This window comes from Petaurus breviceps, unplaced genomic scaffold (genome assembly GCF_028583685.1).
Source record: "Petaurus breviceps papuanus isolate PSGF00001 unplaced genomic scaffold, PetGlider_PUasm1.0 176, whole genome shotgun sequence".
Taxonomy (NCBI): domain Eukaryota; kingdom Metazoa; phylum Chordata; class Mammalia; order Diprotodontia; family Petauridae; genus Petaurus; species Petaurus breviceps.
The window spans coordinates 653,556-677,650 of record NW_027185771.1 but is presented as its reverse complement, the minus strand read 5'-3'; the positions used below and the strand labels follow the sequence as shown (position 1 = coordinate 677,650).

General features: G+C 40.3%; 1 protein-coding gene across 1 annotated transcript in view; it reads left to right on the top strand.

The window, feature by feature from the left end:
• The window catches only part of ZFHX3 (zinc finger homeobox 3), a 222,878-nt gene that overhangs the window by 149,094 nt on the left and 49,689 nt on the right, over positions 1–24,095 (top strand). The window contains exon 5 of the mRNA XM_069085456.1: positions 4,894–5,001. Within this exon, the coding sequence (XP_068941557.1) occupies positions 4,894–5,001 (108 nt within the window). The remainder of the gene's footprint in view (positions 1–4,893; positions 5,002–24,095) is intronic.

The following is a 24,095-nucleotide window of genomic DNA, read 5'->3' as shown; positions in this document are numbered from 1 at the left end:
AGAACCAGACAGTTCACTTGAAGACATATATTATTTCCACATGCTCAGGTTAGGCAGCCCAGACAGTGTCTGAGTCCTGGAGACAGCTGCCCCTTGCCTTGCCTCTCCATGCAGACACTGACACCTGTAGGTCACAGGTGGGATTGCATGGAGCTCTCCTCATCGCAGTCTGGGGGGCAGGGGGTTGGCATTCAGCTGGTCAGAACATGGACGTTGTGCATAAATAGAGTGTTTTCCTGGCTACTTCTTATTTTCTAGGAAGAGGACAGTCATTTAGCTAATGGGTGGGGTAAAAGAGAGAGCATTATTTTTATTTTAGACCAAAGGGAAAAGAGAGACAGAGAAAGACAGAGACAAGAGACAGAGACGGGGAGACTTTAAAGAATTTGGGTGAGCATCCCTTAAATAACAAACCCTGGCTGCTTCTCCCTGTAACTCCATCGGCCTTCTCCTAGACGATGCTAGTCGGGAGGAGAGCACAAGAATTTTCGTTTCCACGAACAGGCTTATAACATTTCAGGATCCTGACCTGCCTGCTCAATCTGGGGGTCTTTTTGCCTCCGGTGAACTGCCTGTGAGACAGACCTTGTGAATCACAGCTGTATGTACCATGTCGCTGGGATGCTTGGTCCTTAGATTCTCAAGCCCAGGGTCTGGCTGTCTCTGTCTGTGTGTGTACGTGCATATACATAGATATGGCATCTCCATGGCTCAGTAGATGAAGCACTGGGCCTGGAGTCAGGAAGATCTGAGTTCAAATTTGGCCTCAGATAATGTGACCCTGAGCAAGTAACTAAACCTTCTTTGCCTTGATCTACTGGAGAAGGAAATGATAAACCATTCCAGTATCTTTGCCAAGAAAACTCCATAGACTCCATGGTCCAAGAGGTCTCAAAGAGTCAGACATGTTCAGTCACACAGAACAACCTCTCTCTCTCTCTCTCTCTCTCTCTCTCTCTCCCCCTCTCTCTCTCTCTCTCTCTCTCTCTCCCTCTCTCTCTCTCTCTCCCTCCCTCTCTCTCCCTCTCCCTCTCCCTCTCTCTCTCCCCATCCTTCCCTTCCCCCTCTCTCCCTCTCCCTCTCTTCCTCTCTCCTTTCTCTCATATATATACATACATAAACACATATTTCATATATATACATATACACACATACCTATATATACACCTAGAGATTTAAATCTGTATATAGACATATTTATACATGTATGCGTTTGCACATACATTCATACATGTATGCATGCATAGAGACAGATAAGATGAGAATGAGGCATCCAGATAGATACATACATACATTCATATACAAATACATATAATATGTGGATAGATATAAATATGTATATATAGACACATGTAAGATAGCTTTAGCTATATACACATGTGTGTAAATAGCTAAAACTATGTGTGTACAAATATGTATTATGTATGTATGGATAGATTTGCAAAGCATTCAAATAAACGCGCATCAGAGTGGACCATGTGATGTGGCTGTGGGATTCTTAGCACAAGGATAAGTCCCTTTATCTTGGAACTGCCCTCGTAATACCTAATGGATCATTTTCTCCCTTTTGGTGAGAACTGTCTTGTAGGACTATGTGCTGTAAACCAAATTGTGATTTGGGGGCATGCGGTATGTTTGGCATATCAAATAGGTAGCTGGGCCTGGAGTCAGGAAGGCTTGAAGCCTTAAGCAGGTTGCCTCAGTGTCCTCAACTGTATAATGGAAATAACAACACTTTCACCCCAGGATTATTGTGAGGATCAAATTAAGTAATATTTATAAAGCACAGGGCCTGGCACATAGCAAATATTTGTTACCTTCCTTCCTTCACCCTGCCTCCACTCAAAATGAGAGAGACCACGGAGACTTCCTTCTATATAATGAGTGGAGTTCTGCTATGTTGGGACTGACATGTTAATATCATAAGTATTTTTCATCTTTGCATATATAGATGTGCTTAAAGATACCAGTAAGTACATATGAAGGTAATTAACTGACATGGATAGAATGGATTGAAAGGTATTGATTGAAGAAATGTTTTACTATTTGAAGATCAATTTTACAATTCAGATGTCGGATATTTCACAAAAAGTCAAAATTAAAGGAACATAACCCAGACTGGTGGGGGCCGGGAGGGAATGGGGAGCGTGACAATACAAAGGTATGTGTACTCGTGTATGTATGATATGCATGAAATCATATTCAATCAACAAACATTTGCTAAACCCTTGATATGTATATAATGACTAATATTTAACCTATTACACGTTGTTTACATAGGGCCATACAGTTTTCAAAGTCCTTTCATATCCATTTTCTCATTTGATCTTCTCAGTAGCACCAGCCCTGTGAGGGGGAGAGTCAGGTGAGACTATCCCCATTTTAAAGAAAAGGAAAACCAGGAAAGCAAAGTGATACAATAGAGGGAAATGCTCCTATTTAAGGATGGAAGATCAGGGTTCAGAGCTTGGCTTTGGTACTAACTACTCCTGTGGTATGGGGCAAGTCGCTTTCCCTTATCTGTCAAATACACTAATGGGTTCAACTAGATGACACGATCCCATTAACTTGCTTGAACTCACTCAGCTTCCAGATTCAAGAACCAAACCTAGAACCCCCAGCCAGATGCCCTTTCTATTATGTTCTTATGTTCTTTCTCATAGAATCTACCTCTTCCTAAAAGACTCTCCCAAGCATTTTACCAGAGTATTCTGCTTTTACACTATGACTATGGGGGGAAAAGAAATCTGGGTGGGTTATCTTTAGTATTACAGTTAGAAAGAAAAATCAAAACGTGAGAAAGTCATATGCCAAGATTAGCTCAGTGAATTGCAATTGGAGATAAAAATAGGAAATACCACATTCAGTGCCATGTTCCCAAAGGGCATGCCATAAATGCTATAATGATAATCAAAGCAAATTTTCTGATTCTCAATCTAGCCCACTTCTTCTTGGTTCCCATTGCCCTTTCAAGAAGAACGAGGAAGAATTAGTCTCCAAACTAGTGATTCTCATTTCATCTCAACCTGCTTTTAAAACCATATTTAGAAATAATTTTATTCTTCCTTAAAAAATGAACTTTGTGAATTAAAATTTAAGAGCTGCTTCAATTTGAGAAACTATAAGTTAAAACTGTAAGGTAAAAAGTTAAAGCCTTTAAATTCATGTTAAAATAGTGGGTATGGAAATGATCTATATTTTGATTGGGCTGGAACCTCAAATGTTGCATTTTGTATCATTTTCCAGCAATTCTCTTGGATTTTAGATGCATATTTATAGGTCTTTCAACCATAAAAGTCATCCATTAGCACGAGATTCCAGTGTTAGATGAGTGGAGTGGCCAGATTTTCTCTCTAGAACCTCAGAAGACATGATGCCTGAAGTCTACCAATAGATGTCTTGATTTAAATTGATAAATTCAATCAGGTCCTACTCAGTCAGTTAGAGTTGCAAGGTATCACAACAAAAGAAGTGATGGTGGGTAGTAATTAACTGTAATTGCCATTTTGTTTTGGAAGATAAATTTCTCAGTGAGACTTAAGTAGAATGGGGTTTTGTTGTTTGTTTTTTAATTTAGGCAGGTTTCTCATATTCCTTTTCTTTGGGGCAAAGTTTCAGCATTTTTTCCCACATATGCCCTTCCCCATAACAAAACAGTACCATTCTCTACCTTGTTTTTTTACTTAACCTTGGAAATAACCATTTGCCTACTTGCCCAGAAGGTAGTACTTCATGTTAGGGGAGCAGGAAAGACAATAGCTTTCATTTCTTTCACTTTCAGTGATGCATATGAAGCTAACTTTTTTTAAAGGAAAAAAAAAATCTTGGTAAAACTTCCATTCCTATTTTTCAAGGAGTTTAGTAGTGGTTTAAACACTAGCGATTATTTGCAGGCCAAAAGGTGGGTTTTTGGAACAATTTCTGGAATTGATTAAAATCTAAGACTGATGGGGGCGGCCAGGTAGCACAGCGAGTAAGAGCACCGGCTCCAGTGTTGGGACGACCTGGGGATCGAATCCCAGGCTCAGACACTTAGCACCCACCCAGAAACACCTGGCCGTGTAATCTTGAGCAAGTTACTTAACCCCGATTGCTTTAAAAAAAAAAATCTAAGACTGACTCTCCCCAACTGCAACTGTGTCTGAAAGTCCCACATAGTCCCATGTGTAAAAAGAGAACTCAGAGGAGCATATAAGGAATCCATGATCCAGGACAATCCAAAGGCTGGCAGGGATTAGAAATCAGAAATGGCCCAAATGAAAGGAAGTATGGTACAGTGGAGACAAAGGACCTTAGATCCAGTTCTGACCCTTGCCATGGTTTGGTTGACTCGGAGTTAGTCACTTTATTTTTCTGGGTCTGTTTTCTCAATTATAAAATGACGATGTTGAACCTGATTGACCCTCCAAGGTCCCCTCAAGCTCAAAATCTATGGGCTTATGTTGGTTTTATGTTTTCTAATATAAATACTTTACTTGTTAATTATGCAGTGTAGAGGGGTTGCTATTTAGGCAAGCTTGATTTTTCTCCCTTCAAATATCTTAAAATCTTCATTAAAATACATTTTTTCATATGTATGTGAAAGTACCTATTTTCATCTATATCCCAACATATCTTACTGCTTTTGAAATATGAAGCTTTTGTGTTCAGAACTGTCCTGCTGAGCCATTCTACACCTCCCGGGGCATTTCAGCCTATTGGGCACAGCAGGCCAGAATCATTGGCAGCTCTGTTTTGGGCCAGAATCATTGGCCGCTCTGTTTTGGGCCAGAATCATTGGCCACTCTGTTTTGGGCCAGAATCATTGACATCTCTCTTTTGACTGTTGAGAGACCTTCATTTTGTCTTTTTAAAAGAAAAAACTTGACATTTGTGTTTTTTGTTCTGTTTCAGAAGAATCTATTGAAGATGCTGAAGGACCCAGTGAGACAGCTGCTGACCCAGAGGAGCTCAGTAAAGATCCAGAAAGTGGAGGTGATAAAGACCAGGGCAAGTGGCCAGGTAGGTTTGCGTTGACTTTTGAACCTGAATCCCATATTGTAAACGACCTAACAACAACTGAGAAAGCAGGTAGCCCAGAATTTGTCAAGTCATCATAGATGAACTGAATTGACACTTTTTAAAATATGTGTGTGCATTTCACATAAATGCATTTACATATATATATGTACCTTTATACTAATTTTTATTAGTACATACCTACATATCAATATATAATTTATATTCATATTTTGTATTAGATCACTTCTGCTATTGAGTTTTCCTATGTTATTACTCCTGATATTGAGCTAACAATAAAGACCTTATTCTTCCTTACCTCTTTACAGGATTTGAAAAGAGTTGATACTAAGCTTAGGATACTTTTAGGTACTTTTTACCCATAAGGGTATAGTAAAAGTTTGTTGGTGAAATATTTGTTGAATGAATGCCTCATATCCCCACTCTCTCAATTTGAGGTGCTAGATGAAGCGACAGTGATAAGACTAAGCCTAAAGAGGAGAGTGAAGGCTTTTCCTAGGGAAACTTGGGGATCAAAAGCTACATCTCTGTTCTGAGGAAAAAAGAAAGTAAAACTCAGGAGAAGCATTACATTCTGAGAGGAAGGAAAAGGGGAACAGAGGAGCAGAAGCTGATAAGTTCCTTTTTAAATTAAAAAAAAAAAACACCAAAAGAAAATCTGTCAAGCCCCCCAGAAAAAGTTTCATTTGGTCAGCCTAATTCATATTGCACACCATTGTTAATATTGTAATGCCCTGAGATTTTTTTTTTTTAATTCACTTTCTAAGCCAGCATTGGTCAGGACTTTGCTTCACTTCCAGGCAGGACTGTACTTAAATCATGTTCATTCTTGGGCTTCACCATTTGAACAAGATACAGAAACTTGGAGAAGGTCCAGAAAAGAACAATGAAAATGAATGAAGGCTTGGAAAATACTGCCTATGAGAAAAGGCTGCAGGGATCCTGGCTATTTAACCCCGAAAAGAACTATGAGGGGCAGGCAACTCAGTCTGAAAGGGATATACTGTAGCTAGTTGTATGTCACATTTCTGGGTCTCCTGTGAAGAATTAAAAAGCTTGAAATTATAGAACAAAATTAAGTTAGGTATTATGTAATTGGAACTTTCAAGGTATGATATCTGTCCAGGAGATGGTAATGTGGGACTGGAATTCAGAAGAAAATTAGGTTTGGGAATAGAGATTTTGGAGTCATCTGTGGAATGATGTTTGAGCCCAGGAGCATTGAAGAGATCACAGAGATAAATGCAAGAGCTTCCAAGGACATACATGCTTCAGGGGTAGGACGTGAATGATGATCCAACAAAAGAGGCTGAAAAGGAAAGCCAGAACAAGCAGGGAGAGACAGGAGAAAGCACTGTCATGGATAGTAAGGGGACAGTATAAGGACTTATGGCCAAGTACAGCGGTTGTAGAGAGAGAGGATGAGCCCTGGGAAAAGGCTATTGAATTTTGCCTCTGGATCATTGATCATCTTGGAAATAATGGTTGCAATAGAATGGGATCAAAGGCCAGGTTACCAGGTGTTGAACTGTGACCATCTAGAATCCAGAGTATTTTCAGAAATAGGGAAATCACTGATTCCATTCAATAAGCATTTCTTCACCTCCAGCACTATTGAGCAAGATGCTCCTTGTACGGGGATATAAAAACAAAAAAGATGAAGAAAAGAAACAGTGCCTTTGCTCAAAGAGCTTACATTCCACTGGGGAAGAAAATATAACATGTGCAGAGATAGATAAGCATAAACTACTTTGGAGGGAGAAAGAATACTAATAACTAGGCATTGGGAAAAGACTTGTGTGTAGGGTGGTACCTGAGTTAAGCCTTGAAAAAGATAAAGCTCCTAAGAGAAAGAGGCAATGATAGAGTAGTACATTACAGGCCCTGGGAAGGCTTATGCCAAATGCATGTAGGTGGAAGACAGTGTCAGATGTCGGGAGCCTAGGGTATGGAAGGAGGTGGTATGAGGCAAAAAAAAGGGGGGGGGGAATAGGAAAGGTAGATAGGAACCTGAGGGATTCGTCTTTTGTCCTGAAAGCAATAGGAACCCTTTAAAGTTTTCAGGTGTGGTAGTGACCTGGTCAGATTTCTGCTGAAATGAAAGATCATGACGGGTGAGAGATGCACAAGTGGTCAGGTAGGAACAGTAGGTAGGCTCTTTCTAAGAGTTGGACCACAAAAGGGAAAAAAGAGAACCATAACCAGAGGGGTGACAGAGTCAAGTGAAGGGTTGGCTGTTTGGGGTTGGTTTGTTTTTCAATTGTGGTAGAGAACTCAACATATTTCTAGGCAGTGGGAAAGAAGTAAGTCTATAGACGGGAAAAAGTTTAGGATGGGAAAGTGGGGATAATTGATGAGAATCTCTAAGAGGTTACACAGATGGAAATGCACCAAAGGTGCAAGTTGAGGGGTTTGTCTTGGCATGGAAAAGGGCCCACCTCTTTAGAGAAACTGGATTTGAGCACTGGACCTGGAGTCAGGAAGACATCAGTTCAAATCCAGCCTTAAACATTTGTGTGACCCTGGGCAAGTCACATAATCCATTTGCCTCCGTTTCTTCAGCTGCAAAATGGGAGTGATAATAGTATGCAGGACTGTTGTGAGGATCAAATGAAATAATATTTGTAAAGCCCTTAGCACAGTGCCCAGTACATAGTAGGCACTGTGTAAATACTTATTCCCTTCCACTCTTTCCCAGTGACTAGGTCAGCGGGAGAGCTAGTGGCAGACAGGGAAGGGGTGGTATAGATTGAGGACAGATGAGGCATTAAGATACTGAATTGGGGGTTGTGCTGGGGGCTTAAGGAGAGAAGCAAGGATGAGAATACTTTTCCTAGGGAAGCACGACAGTGTCAGCCCTCAAAAGATGCTTTGTTTAAGGCACAGTCTTATTTGCAAGTGGGGAATAAGTCAAAATGATGATTCTCAATGTCCCTGAAGACAGACCAGGTTTTCATTGTGATTGTGGGCCTAAGTCTAGAGAAGAGGCAGACACTTATGCTCACTGTGAGTTGAAATGTCTTAACACGTGGATCAAGGCATCTGATGCATCTATCAGGAATCAGGTGAAGGCTGGCCAGTTCCCAGAGGGCAACCCAGAAGGTGAGTGGGATCCCTGTTGCCATTTCACCTACAATGAACTTTCAGGTAACCTGTTCCTCTCAAGGACCTATGCCTTCCCCTGAGAAGCTCTGCCCTAACTTGTTCTGCCTCCACCTTGGCCTTACACCTTCCCAAGTGGAAGCACAAGCTAGCTATACTGAGCAGTACCCAAGTTTGAGACAAGGCCCTCAAGGAGTTGATAATCCATTGGTGGCTTGAAAATTCCTCAGGTCTGCTCAGGTCATCTTTGTCACAAAGCTCCTTGAAATCTTAAAGATGAACCTGCAAATGAGAAGTTTAGAAGTAACAGTAGTCACAGAATGAGCTGGATATGAACGGTAGCGACCCTTTGTTCTCGCTACAAGCAAAGTAAACGGAAAGCGTGAAACGTTTCCACGGCGAGCCAAAGCGTCTGCAAACGCTCTTCGGGGAGCCTCGTTTTCCTTTTTTCCTTTGCGTGCAGCCACTTTCTCTAGCAAACTTTTTTCCCCCCTTTCATTTCCTAGTTGAGATGTAAAAACAGTCCCTTGATCTTTCCGAAGAGTAGATTTGTGTATGTGAGTAGTAGATTGAAAAACCCCTGGTGTCAGCAAATGAACAATTATCCTAGTAATTAGCCAATCAATTATTAATTGATACAAACTACACAACAGATAATTAAAATGATACTTTATAACCAATAACTAGGGAGCAAATAGAACTGAAAAAAAAAGTGATGGCAAAATGATTATCTTTGTACCCTCTTAAACTGTTTTGGTTTTCACTTGATGTGCCCCATGATGGACCTAATAAGGTTCATTTGAGACGAGAAAAACTGGCTTACAAAAGGGAAACAGAAAAGAATCCACCTTAATGACACTGAGATTTTTGAACATTTCTCTTCGGTTGTTTTGCTTGTTATTTTGCTCCTGACTTAGATTCTTGTTTGTGCTATTTCTGGAGAAATGGCCTAAAGGGATTTTACTTTTATTTTATTAATTTTTTTTAAAGCCCTGATGCTCACCTAATGGAACAATTAGTGCAGTGGAGTGTCCCTGATTCAAATCCATGGTAGATTGCTATTAAAGAAGGTATTAATGGGCTGGAGAGATCTAGGAAATTGTTAGAGAAAAGTGTATTTGTGGAGTGTGCTGCTGGCAGGCATGATTTCAGTCAGGTTTGACGTGTTTAACACAAATGTATAGAGTATAGCTCCTGCCATTTATGAATATTTCCTACAGGCCTAGTGCCTTTGTAATTACTAAGATTGGGAAATAAAAATAGGTCACGCACATTTTGTTAGAAGTCTTTTATTAGTAGGCATCCTTACCCAGTATACAGCTGGACATATGTGAGCACTCCATCATAGTGATGCTCACAATATAATCTGTGAGAGAAACGAAAAGGAAAAATCAGTATAGGGGGAAAAAATGAACGCCATTAAATGAATCTATAAAGGATTAGAAAGCAGCATACTAAGTAGAAAGAATGTGAGACTGGAAACAGGCATACCTGGGTTCTGTGTCTCTCCGGGACATTAATTAGCTATAAAGTTTGAATAAGTCACAACTTACCTGGGCCTCAGTGTTCTTATTTTTATAACCAGCAGATTGAACCAAATCCCCATGGTCTCTTCCAACTCTAGCATTTGTATCTTTGCCTAAAAAGGCTAAAAAATGAATTCACTTAGTCAGTGAGCATTTACTATTAGGCACCTACTACCAGCACTCTCTTAGGTGCTGACATAGAATGACAGTTTTTTTTTCTCTGTTCCAGTGATATTTCTCCTCCAGGATGTGGATAAGCTGTCAGAAAATGTTCATTGTATTTGGGCCCAGAATAGTATAACTGAACCGAGAGAAGCTGTAGTCCTTTAGCAGCAGCATCCTTGGGCTTGGGATGTTGAGGGAGGAGGCCTAGCTTTTGGGGTCTTGGTTCTTTTATAGTCATGGCTGTTCCCATGATGTCATATTACTGTAGGATGGAGAAAGTTCAACTGAGCAGAGATAATTTTAGGGATCTTTGAGTCGGTGAATTGTTCACAGCCTTGTTGTAAGGCATAATCTAGTAGGATCCCTCTTCTTGTACCCGCTCTCTCCCTTACCCACCTGTTCCCCTATGTACTCAGACTCAGGCTCTTGGCACTGATGGTCATACATGTAGAAGAACATGCTAGATATCTGGTTTCTCTGGGCCCACTTGAAGTTCATATTCTTACAGACAAAGCAAGTTGTTTTTTTTTTCATTTTCATACACGACTGGGAATTATGAGGCTGTGCTGGCTTTCACAAGACCAACTCTTCTCCACGTCCCACCCCCACCCCCTTTTTTCCCCTAAGGTATTTTCTGTGTAACTTGGCTGCTTAAATGCACTGCAGGCCGAAATCTATCTCACAATTAGAAAATAAATCCTTTGGACTGTTTTTATAGAAGGAAGCAAAAATAGAAGGAGGGTAGATTTCTGTCCTTTTTGGAATGCCAGGAGCTCTCAGATGACTTGACTTTCTGAATTTACATTTTATAAGCCATGATAGCAGTAGGAGCAAAAATGATATCGGTGATAAATGCCTGGAGTTTGCTCTTTTGCAGGAATAGCAGGGTACTTTGTTTATCTTAATACTTATTTTATTGGAGCAGATACTATCTCTTTTGCAAGCAAAGAAATCAAGAGAATGTGAATGAATGTATGAGCATTTATTAAGCCCTTATATGCTAATCCCTGGGATTACAAATTGAAAAACAAAACAGTCCCTGCTCTTAAGGGACTGACATTCTAATGGGGGGAGACAGCTTTTCTAGGAGAGGTAAGTCAGTTACCAGTCAGATGGAAAAGTCTCATGATTTTAAGGCTGCAGTGAAAAGACAAAATCACATCTGTCTGATGAAATGTTTGACAGTGCTGAGGACTTTGGTGGGGAGAACTTTCTTTTCTGGGACTTCTGTACCTCTGTTTGCTTGAGGAGGTGGGGGCTCGTATCAGCTACTAGGCTACATCTCTGTTGAGGTGGCTTCACCAAAAGATGGCTATGAACATGGGGCTATAAGCAGGACCGGTGGTCTGGGAGGTGGTGCCACTTACAGGACACTTGACCTCACATGGGTGCCAGTTGATGGTAGTGAGAAAGGTGGACCCCTCCTCCGCAGTGATTGTTCTCAGTGAGGGCTACAGTGCAGCAAGTGTGATCTCTCTGATAACTCACTAGATGATAGCTGAAATCTCATGTAGGCAGGATTTTAGCCAAGACTTGAAGGAAACCAGAGAAACCAGGAGGCAAAGATGACCAAGGAGGGTCCAGGCATGAGGAAGGGCCAGTAAATGTGCATCATCAGGAGAGGCTAGAAATAGCGAGGAGGCCAGTGCCCTTGATGGAAGAGAAATATAGAAAGAGGCTGTTTAGAACAGACTGGAGAAGCAAACAGGGTTTTCTATTTAATCCTGGAGGTAATTGGGAGCAACTGATTTTCATTGAACGGGAAGAGTACGTGACATGGTCAGCCCACTTGGCAGCTGAGTAGAGGACATGCTGGAGGCAGGCAGGGGTGAGGTGATGTGGGTCCACACCAGCCTGTGGCAATGGCATGGCAAAAGAGAGAAGGGGCATATGTGAGAGACAGGATAAAGGTAGAACCTGGTGATTCTGTGCTATCCTGCAAAAGAGGGGAGCTCCACGTCCAGTTCTCTTGGTAACCTCTTGCAGGTTTTTGTTTGTTTGTTTGTTATTAGCTTTCCTTCTTGAAAAAGAGAGGAAGAATACCATCTAGAGGCCTAAGGGAGCCTGGTTGCTGTGGGTGGAGGATAAATGCAGATCTTTGGCACCCAAAGGAAAAGAAGAGTTTCAGTATTCCGTCCAGTGATTTTCCAAGGACATCCTAGAGATGCTCATAGCCACTCTACTCTGAAGTAGCATTAATTCTAGAACTCCCCTTGGCTCGATGAACCACCTGAAAATTATGCAAAAGGGCAGACTTTGGGTTCTTGGCAATCTGAGAATTAGAGAATGGATACAAAGAGATGAAACGAGTACAATTTCTAGGATTCTGTTGATGGAGTCCCTGTGGACATAACAGATCGCTTTCTGTGCTTTTCCAAAACACCGAGAGCAAATGGTTCTGTGCCTCAGTGTTTTAAATCTAGGAGAGCATAAGAAATAATTCCAGCTCCCAGCCCTGGCAGAAGGCTTGGTCAGTGCTTTCTCCCCCAGTGGACAAAATCCTCAGTTGTTCATCCTGGGAATCCCAGACTCTGGAAATTTCCAAAGGAGATCTTTTCAGAAGCCTGGGAAAAATGCTTCATCAACCTTGCAGCGCTGAACCATGAACAAGACTGGGCTAGTTTTACTCGAGGTAGTACGACTTGAGTATCCACCAGAGTTGTCATTGTCAGAGTCTTCAAGAACCTTGTGTCTCCTCTGCACCTCAGTGAGGCACTGGAGTTGGTCTTTGAGGGAGGATTTATTTTCACAAGTGAAATTCATTGGCTCGTAGATTAAGAGTTGAAAGGGAAGCCGTCTGGTTCTCTCCCTTAATTTTATAGAAAAAGAAACTGAGGTCTAGTGATTTACCCAAGGTGTAATCCAGCGGCACGGCAGGTTTTGAACCTGGGTCTTTATATTCCACCATGATAACTCACGTATGATTTCAGAATTTAATAGCTACTCTAAGCATTTGTCAGGTTATAAGTTTGGAACCAAGAACATTCTGGAGCCTTTCTGTGAAGCTATGTTTAAAATCTATCTTTTATTAGTTTCTTTGAAATTACATTATGATGATACCGCTGGGAGTAACTATGAGGGAAGCCATCCCCGTCAGATGCATGTCCTGTCTCATCCTGACTGGAGTGAGCGCTCTGATGAGCCATAATCCCATGTTGTGACTAGAACCCAAAGGACAGTGTGTGTTTTTTAAACCTCGTGTCCTTGGTGCCCACCACAATGCTTCACACAGAGTAGATGTGTAATAAATCTTTGTTGACATTCAGTGGGATGTTAGGACCCAGCTCAGCTTGCATAGTTCTCTCAGACTTGACCAAAAAAATAAAAATAAAAAATAACACCAGTTGCTGCTGCAAAGTTGAGGTTATAGATACCCTTTTTAGAGAGGAAAAAAATTGCTTTATCTAGTATTAGGAACATTGCTATTGGATGCCTCCAATGTAGGCTTAGCCCTACATTATCCCCAGCAGCAAGCAGGAAATAACCACTGGTCAGTCACGGCCAATGCTGTTTCCTCTGGAGGATTGATTCTATGGCCTGATATAAAATGCTTTAAAGCCAAGTGAATCCTCCTGGATTCAGCTGCCAGTACCTCCTAGGAGAGGGCCTGATCATGGGCCTTGTTTCCTTCTAATCAGACTGCCTTGTGACATCTGCAGATACAAGCACCGTGGGCTGGTCTTTAACGTGACTCCTTCTAGAAATCTTGCAGAGCAGACTAGACTTTTTGTAAGTATGACCTTTGTCCCCAGAGGACAGAGAGGCGACTGTCACTAAGTAAAGTTCTCAGCCAAGTTAGGGAAGTCAGCAACCAGAAGATTCTAATCTCTTCCTTAAAGTAGGAAGAAATCCCAAGTGTTTGCCACCCGCCCCCCCGCCCTCCATAGAATGACCCCACCAGGGATGACTGTTCATTGGAAGATGAGAATAATGGTGATTTAGAAGTCAAACTTCCACTGTCCTGAATTACACTGGGGGGGGGGGGGGGGAGGAAGGGAGGGAAATGTGGTTTTGGTCTTCAAAACTTCTAAATTTGAAAAAAAAAATCTGGGTTAGAGTTAGGTTATGTTCTCACCAAGGAATATGCTTATTATTTCACTTTTAGCTCCTGCTGAATGAGGGCATCATCTCAGCTGAGTCATCTAAACCACAGGCCTGCCTCCCCACCATTAGATGTATTGCCAGACCACCTTCTAATACAGGGTGACTACAGGAAGGAATGCTTCATGCTATTTAATTTGCATATTAAAGCAAATCAAGTAGCTCCAGTCTTAAGACTTCTCATGGATACACGGTCACAGAATATGAACACACAGTTCTCAAAAGAAGAATTGCAAACTGTTAGCAGTCATAGGAGACATTGTTCCAAATCCCTAATAATAGGAGAAATGCAAATCAAAACAACTCTTGGGTTTCATTGCACACCTAACAGATTGGCAAAAATGAAAGACAGGAAGACTCAATATCTGAGAGGCTGTGAAAAAACTAGTGCCATGATATACTATTGATGAAGCTGTGAATTAATTGCTCCAAAGATGATGGAAAGCAACTTGGGGTCATGCTAAAATAGGAACTGAAATGTCCATACCCTTTGATACAGAGATCCACATACTAAGCATATACCCTAAGGAGGTTGTGTACCAACAAATTTATGCCAGCATTTTTGTGTAATAACAAAGAACTAGGAAAAATGTTAGATGCCCTTCAATTGGGGAATGGCTGAGCAAATTGTCATTCGTGGAAGTAATGTGATATTACTGAAGTGTAAGAAACAATAAATATAATGGGTTAGGGCCATTATAGCCAGGGAAAATTTATATGAACTGATGCAAAGCAAAGTAAACAGAACCAAGAAAATGATATATACAATGACTTCACCAGGGTAAATAGAGAGAATAACTAACAAACAAAATCAAAAACAAAACTCTGAATGCTATGAAATAATAACTAAACTTAGCCTCAAAGAAGATATGAGGCAATATAACTCTTCTGTGTTTTGCATGTCAAAGTTGAGTTATTGTTTAGTTGTGGTGAGATTTCTTTTTCTTTGTTAAAATGAATTGCTCTCCAAGACAGGGACATATGAAGGTGATATGAATCTGTAAAGATTTCGCTCTGTTATAGTTATCAGCCATATTAAATGGTGAGTAAAGAATCCAAGTTTGTACCAAAAAGAAAAAAAAAAGTACACAAAATCTCCATTGTTACTCATTTTTGAACTCGTCCTTTGAATGAAATGAATGAAACATGAACTTTTTTTTAAGCCATAATAACCACAAGAACTCAAAAAAACTTTTTAATAGTTGTGGACATATTAAATTCTTTTTTTTATTATTTTAAAAGCAATCAGGGTTAAGTAACTTGCTCAAGGTTACACGGCCAGTTATTTCTGGGTGTGGTGCTGAGTGTCTGAGCCCAGGATTCAATCTCCAGGTCATCCTGACACTGGAACCGGTGCTCTTACTCGCTGAGCTACCTGACCACCCCTGGCATATTAAATTCTTAAAGTTCCTGGTGATCTGGCTGTATCATATGTTGATTTTTTTCTAATTTTGTTTCCAATAAAGTATCTTTTATGAACAGCGGAAGAAGTTTAAAAATTTATACTTTTATAGAAGGACCTTTTAAACACTCATGTTTACTCTGTTGAAGGGGTAAAGTAAGTAATATATTGAGGTCCTAGAAAGGAGAACCTCAAAACTTACAACTACCACCTTCTACATTTGAGATAGTCAAATTCCGGTGCCAGGATGAACCAGTCCCACTTTAGTTTTGCTCCATTTCCAGTATTGGACCTGAGTATCTCATGTCCATTAAAAAATCACTATTACAGAAGGGCCAGTCCCATTTTATGGTTGTTCTATTTCCAGTGTTGGATTTGAGTATCTCATGTCCATTAAAAAATCACTATTACAGAAGACAGTGCTAAAAGATATTAATGAAAATTGGAGAGAAAAAAAAAGACTTCCCCATTCAAGTGATACTGTTAACCTCTTTAGTCTTCTTTAGGTTAGCCCATATTTATTGGTCACCTAGGATGTGCCAAAGTACTGTCTTGTCCTAAAAAGGACAGGAAGAGCTCCTGCCAGATACCTGGAAGATCCTATTCCTGCTGCCCTGGCATGTATAAAGCTAGGACACTCATATGGAATTATAAGTAGTATAATGATATTGCTAATATAGCAATGATTATAAAATGCTTTTTTAACTTTCAAAGTATTTTCTTATCTATTATCTCACTAGTGGGTTAGAGGTGAAAAATCAGAAATATGGAGTAATTTTTAAAAGTCACAGTTAAAGTGTAATAAGGGACCCATTGTGCCAGATCATCCTGAGGGCATCTAAGGATAAAACTGGAAAGATTATAGATGAACCAAAAAAAAAACCCCACAAGAAAACATCTATGAAGATTTTTTTTGTAAAACTTGCCCATCGGTGACAGTGGGCTTACTGTATTTGACTGTACCATCACAGCCCCCTGATGTGCTAGAAAAGGTAGGGAAGGAAAAAGATGAGAGGACAGCTGGCCCAGACTCGTCATACACATGCTGGAGGTGACACAATTTTGAGATTGATTTTCAAAAGTATCTGAAACAAGGAAGAGAAAATACTTCTATCTTTCCTTAGCATTGCCCTACAAAAGTGACTGAGAACATTCCTTACAACTGACTCATACATCTGCTTTCCCCATCTGAACAAAGTTTTTTTTTTTTATGAAAAGAATCAACTCATACATGGAGGGCTGCATCAGGATGAAGATGTGAGAAGGCAACAGACGGGCTTTCACAAATGGTATTCTACAAAAGTCTTCATGGTCACACAGCTGACTACTCACTGTTAACAACATGCCCCTTCCTGACCGTCCTCCAACAAAGTATCTCCCATGAATGCCTCAGAATCCTATGATTCCTTGAGAAATGTAACAACAGAGAAAATGTATTTGCTCCTCTTAATATGAACCAAGGCATAAAACAGGGAGAGATATCTTTGCCACCATTTGAAAATGCCCAGCCAAGAACTGAAGTGGAAGTGAGATTCTTTGTCGAATGTACAGCTTATGTGCTGAGGGCTTCAAGATGTTCCTGTTTATAGATAACATAGTACTGTATGCATCCAGTCCAGAAATGTTACAGACACTACTAAATGAAATCCCATAAGCCCTCATGAGTTTAGCCTAACTGTATCTACAGGGGTATAGTATAGAGAGTGGGAAGTAGAAGAAGAATGCCTGTCGTCTCTACTGCAAAATTAATTTGGATGGACACCCTGTAGAGCTGGTCCGTTCGTACAGATTCTGGATCCATACTGAGAATGGACAGTGAACTGAATCTGGAAGTGAACAGGAAGAGAGTGGGCTGGACTGCCTTGGAGACGTTGTGCCTAATTTTAATGACCCCATTTTTCTTCTCCCCTGAAACAAAGGCCCATATTTTAATACTAGTCTTCTTCCAGGGATGCTGTATGGACCCAAATCACGGAATCTCCAAAGAATTAAAATTGTGGGTCATCCAGAGGACGAACAGTAGAGAAGCACATAGTAGGTGTTCGCAGGCAGTTACACCGTAGAATTGTGCAGAAGGAACAGTGGAAAGGAAAGGAATGTCGCCAGCTGGAGCTTTGGGAAGATGATGATATTTTTAGCTGTGTAAAGGAGAAATTGGAAGCAAGTGTGAGATATTGGATGAATCCTGTGGAAGATTTTCGTGTTGATGGGGACAAGTCCCACAGGACAAATAGACATGATGCAGTCTTCATCTTTGAAGAAAGTATAAGAATGTGGTGGGTTCTCAAAGAGAAGGGAGCACTAGATTATCTTGTCTCCTGAGAAGTCCATGTAGGGGCCAAGAAGCAAGAGTTATAACATGAAACGACTAATAGGTTTAAGGTTGGACAAGGGGTACTACAAGGATATAGATTGTCTCCTTGTTCATTTAATGCATATGCAGAGTTTATCATGCAAAATGAATCAAAAGCTGGAATTAAGGTGGCCGGGAAAAATATCAACAATCTCAGATACGCAGACAATTCCTCATGGCAGAAAGTGAAGGGGAGTTTAAGAAGCCTCTTACTGAGGGCAAAAGAAGACAGTGTAAAAGCTGACTTGAAACTTTACATCAAAAAGACTAATCATGGAAACTGATCCCATCACTTCTATTAAATAGAGGGAGAAGAAATGGAAGCAGTGTCAGATTTTATATTCTTGGGCTTAAAGATCACTGCAGATGGCAAGTGCAACCACGAAATTAAAAGATGCTTATGTTCCTTGGAACGAAAGCTATAGCAAATCTGGACAACATACTAAAAAGCAGAGACATCACCTTGCCAACAAAGGTCCATACAGTCAAAGCTATGGCTTTTGCACTAGCAATATATGGCTGTGAGAGCTGGACTATAAGGAAAGCTAAATGCTGCAGAATCAGCCCTTTCGAGTTGTGGCACTGGGGAGGACTTTTGGACAACAAAAAGATAAAATCAGTCAGTACTTAAGGAAATTAATCCAGGCTGTTCACTGGAAAGTCATATATCGAGACTGAGGCTTAAATACTTTGGCCATATAATGAGAAGACTCATCAGAAAAGACCCTGATGTTGGGAAAGACTGAAGGCAAAAGGAGAAGGGGATGGCATTAGGATGAGATGGATAGATAGTGTTGTGGCAACAATCAACATGAACTTGTACAGACTTGGAGAGATAGTGGAGGATAGAAAGGCCTGTTGTGCTGTGGTCCATGAGGTCATGAAGAGTCAAAACACGACTGAACAGCAACAAATACTGATTAGGAGATTCCAAAGCCAACAGCATAACTTAATATATACATGTGTGTTTCTCTTTAGGTTTTAAGGAACTTTTATAAAGGGATATTTAGAATATCATTAGCACAAAGCCTGTATTTGGATTCACTGTCATTGATAAATCTCAGTGTTCACTTTTATCCTACATACCATTTCATTTGTTTTTTGTGATTATTCCAAAAATGTCCTTGAACCTGCAACTTGAAGTCACTTGAGTGGTAGGAGTGTGACAGCATTTAATGTAGAAGAGTTTTAACCAAGTACAACAGAAACTAAGAAACAGGCCTTCTGTCATCACCACTTGAGTCATTGAATGGCAGGTTCCATCTTTGTTCTCACAGTTTAAGAACCGGCCCTCATTAGGCATGCTGCCTCTCATTCATGGAAGTCCCATGGTTTTTCTTTGAAATAGCTCACATGCCTGATTGGAACATTCATATTTAAAAAACAGATATGGCAACAAAGTAAACTTCTTAAACCTGTTATTCTCTGCACTAGAGAGAAGGAGGTTTTGACCTCTCTCTCCACTTTTCAAAAGTTTGACTATAGGTATGTCTAGGAGAAAAGTGTAGACCTGACCTCCTGGACTAAAATCACAATCCCATTCTAGTGACGATGCTGAGAGCAACCTGACATCAGGTGACATTTCCGTAACATAGTGACTGTTGAGGATGAAAGTCAAAAGTCATTATTTTTAGAGTAATGGACACAACCGTCCTCAGGAAATTCTGAATTTTTGCTGTACCACTCAAGATAGAACAATGAGGTATATGGAAATTCAAGCATGATTTTCTGTATAAGAAATAAATATTAGAGAAATATAATTACAACAAAATTAAATGATTCTTTTCAGTTCCTATGATGATTCAATGTATACATTGTACTAGCAGAAAGTTGCCCCAATCTTTTAATGTTAGAAAATAAGGTCGTGTGTGTGTGTGTGTGTGTGTGTGTGTGTGTGTGTGTTTCCTTAATCAATGGAGATAGATCAAACCCTGCTGTAAATTTCTGGAGCAGGTGGCAAGCTGGTTTACGGAATACGGGGAGATGAGAACCTTTGGCTTACGGAAAGTAGCATGAATTAATAATCATTTAATTGGCTCCTCCATTATGCTGCTGGGTTGGAAGATGGAAGTTTAGACAGAGGGGCTGTCAGCGGTACTTTAGCTAAAAGAGGCTGATGGTTCAGAAGTGGGGAGTGGGGGTGGCTGCTACTGCCTTTGGCCTCTGCATGAGGATCAAATGTCAGTCGGCTTTCTCAGGCCCCTCTGGGTACTCACTTTGGGGCTACAGATAGGAAAAGTGTCAGCATTTTTGTGAGTACCACCTCCACATGGCACACACTAATGAGGAGGAAATGGCGAGGAGAAACTTCCCAGCAACACAGAGATCAGAAGTGAAGGAACTTTCCTTTGGATTGACTAAAGCTGAGATAACGGCTCCCATTGGCTAGCGCTCAGAAGAGAGCGCTGCGGGTGCTGAATGAGGCAGAAATGCGTTTTGTTCACGATAAATGGACAACTCAGACAAAGCCGCGGCTTCTCAAGAGAAAGGGCATTTTAGCCAGTGGAAGAGCGGCTGAAATCTGGGAGTGAAATTTTCATTTCATTTCTGATTTCATTCTCAGAATCCTTTATTGTAGAGACCACACTGCTGAGATTATCTGCCTTTCTGGCCTCCTACCTCCAGGGCTAGGTTGAGGATAATAGGATACCAGTTTTAGTGTCAAATCATTTAGATGGTAGGCTCCTCTTTTGGCCTTCTAGGTAACCACAGACAAGGCTGAAATTTTCTACATTTTAGTTAAAAACCTCATAGAAACTGGAAAGGGTATCTGGAAAACTGAAACTCTGCATATCAACAGTGATGGGCTCTAACATTAAAGTCATATATTGACTCCTAAAATTACCTTGAAACAAAATTATTTTGCGTAACTGTGAAGGAATTTAAGAGAAATAATCAGGCATCCTGACTTTTGTTATGTGACTTCCAGTCAACATTTGATGTCAAAAAGGTCAGTACAGTCTTTTATCATAAGCCTCATTAGCCAGATTATTACAGTTAAAGGATTGGATTAACTTGGGGGGAGGATAATTCTTTATGAAAAAAAATCAATAAGAACCTATTTTGAATTTTCTTTATTACAGACGAAGGGTATAGCGATACTTTCCATTGCCACCTCAATGACTTATATGTCTATAGCGCCTTACAGAAGTTAAGTAAATGACTTTGATAGACTGGGCTCCCCTCAGCATGCAAGGTTATAAGACAACTCCAAAGGACTCATGGTGGGCAAGGCTATCCACATCTAGAGCAAGAATTACAGAGTCTGAATGCAGATTGAATTAAAGCTACTTGCTGTCTTTTTTCATTTTGTTTTGTTTCTCCTTTCTCATCGTTCATTCCATTGGTTATAATCCTTCTTTACAACTTGACTAATGTTTAATGTGAAAGTATATGTAGAACTTATATCAAATTGCATGCTGCCATTAGGGGTGGAGAGGGGGGAGAGAGTGGGGAAGAAAAGTTGGAACTCAAAAACTTGTGGAACTGAATGTTATAAACAAATAGCAAATAAATTTAAAAAGAAAAAAAAAGTGAAGTAAAATTGCCTTCTCTTCAAAAAACAAAACCAAAAACATACACATACACACACATAAAACAAAACACAACTCTGGTAGTTGTTATGAAGAGGCCTCTGTAACACAAAAACAAAATGTTGGGTTTCCATGTGTGTTTGATCCAGAATTTCACTGGGTCATACATAATCTGTTCACCTAACACCAGCATGGTGGAAAATCTTTTCTAGAGCACAAGAGTTCATGTGACTCCCAGTCGTATTTTTAAAAAATCCTTTCTGAAGTGCCAAAAGCAGCCCAAGATGTGGTCAATGAAAGTTGTCTCCTAATTTTAACACATCTACTGAAAAAGAGAGAGCTGTTTTGGGAAAAATGACCAAACCGGATAAACTCAGGCATTTCTTGATGGTTTTATACAATATCATGGCCTCAAAGACTTGGAATTTTTTCATGGTCAGTTATCGTTTGTGGCTTTTTGCGTTGATTAGAAACCAAACGTGGAATAGCTTGTTGCCATGATGTTCATTTCTCCATGGGTCTTTTTCTTTTGTATTAATAAGAAGCCATTGGGTGTTTAAAATGACAAGTCATCTATGGATCTAGAAAGTGGGTGTTCTGCATTGCTCACCGCTGGAGCTCAAAATGAAGTTTAGAAATGTCTCAACAAGATTAACAGAGAAGAGTAAACTGTCACTTTCTCTCTTCCCCATTTACCGGTTGAGTTGACAGTCATTTAAATCCAAAAGGTTATAAATAGAGACTGAAAAGATTGAAATCTTAGTTGATCTTGAGACCCTGTGTCTTCTGAAGCTCAAGAAAGCTTGTGTAAATCCCAGTCCATCTTAGGCCCCCTAATATAAATCCCATCCATGAAGCCTGGTGGGCAGCTTTCCCCTAGATTTCAGCTCACTTGGCCCTGATAACTCATTTCCTGATTGAGATTGGCATTTTAATGTCCAAGGTCATCCTGGGGAGGGGACTGTGTCAGCTGTAGTTAACCTAACTATTGGAACCACTCCCCTAAGATCATCCAGGGAATGGCAAAAAGATTTGAACTTGGGATTTAACAGGGATTCTGTGTCTGTGAGAGCTTTTTGACTTTAACTGACAAAAGGATGGCTGAGTAACTATTGCCACTGGCCACAAGAGTAACCCGTTTCTGAGCAATTGTATCAAATAAAAATGTTTGTTTTCCTTAAGAGAAAAACACCGAAGCATTTTCCCCTAGCAGGCATGGTTTACTTTGTAGTAGTGTGGTTGTGTTGCTGAGGAGGAAGGGAAAAGTTTAATTTTAAAGCGAAAAAACATCCCTACACATACGGAATCCTTAGCTTCTTCCCATAAAAGAAACTTTGGAATCCCAGGCAGGTTTGAGTTGGGGGAGGGGAGGACAAACAGGGGGTTCAGTGCTCCCTTCCTCCAAGGGGAGAAAAGTAGCTTCTGAAACCAGAATTCCTATATCTGCAACTTTGTCACATATGTTCAGTTTTTAATTAGGGGGGGATCAGGGAGTGTGAAGAAGAAAGTTGGGTAGACTTTTTTTTTAATTATACAAAGATCTGTACTCGATTATAGAATTGGGTTGTTTGCTGTGCCCAAGTGAAATAAATTGGATGGTCTCCACCTTATGCTAGTGCCCATTCATTCATATCACCAGTGGATGGATGAACTTTCATCAGGGAAGGCAGAAGGCAGACTGGCATCTAGTCACTGGACTGGGTCAGTCTTGTAGCATCAGGGAGTGATAGAGGTTGGATAAGGGGTCAAGAACAGAGTTGGAGAGGAATGGTACAACAGGGTAGGAGCTGATTCAAAACTCCCATTTTGTCTTAGCTACGGAAAATTGTTATAGGTCTTTCCGCACGCTCAGAGACCAAACAAATTCCTCCGGTAGTTCCTACCAGTGGTGGAGAAGAAAAGACTGGGAGAAGAAAATATGTTGTTCATTACAAATGGACATCCAAACAGTCACGTTTATCTTTTACATCTAGTTAAATCACTAATACTAATACTTTTGTCTGTTTTTAAATGAAGCATTACAAAAAGAGAGGATTGTTTTAGACTCAATGTAGAAAAGAGACGTCCTTTAGAGTAAAACAATTGTCTCAGTAAAAGGTTTTCTATCACAGAAGAAATAAGACCCAAGAGTTCCCTGACTGTATCCACCAAAGACCAGGAAAAAAGAGGATTTCGCAGACTCAATCAAGCCTGCAGTGGGGATAGGAGATGGGAAGTGGGCCATGGGGGAACCAGCCTAGAATGTTACAGCACCTAGTTAATCGGCAGCCAATCCATCACGTTAAATATCCAGCAGTCATGTATTACCTTTCAAGTGAAAATGAATAACTCCCATTAAGAGCGAAATGGGTTTGAAGTCGATTCGAGACAGATTAAAGTACTGTTATGAATGTGTGTGTTGGGAGGAGGAGGGGTCTGTATGCAATATGCTTGTCTTTGTAGTTTTTAAATAATAGATGTCTTACAAACTTATGTAGACCAGGTTACCAAGATACTGGGGTTAAAGGTCACAAGATGTGCATTCTGGGAAGAGCATCAACTTCCTGGAATATTTCCTGCGTTTAACATTTTTAAAAAATATATTTTGTGGCCTTATGGTTTTAATGAATAAAATTGATTTTCTAAAATTGTTTATTAAAGTACATGTACATAAAGACAGCATCTTGGTGTCCATGTCAAAACAAATCCCAGAGCTAAGCATAAAGTAGAAATGTTTGCAAGATGGTTAAGCAGAATGAGACTAAGCATAGTTTTGTCGAGGAGCAAAAATTAGCATTTTCTCACTGTATGACCCAAGTTCCAGATCACATTAAGCTGCAATGAGGACTGTGGTCTCCAGAAAGAATTCTCTCCTCTCCTCTCCTCTCCTCTCCTCTCCCTCTCTCTCTCTCTCT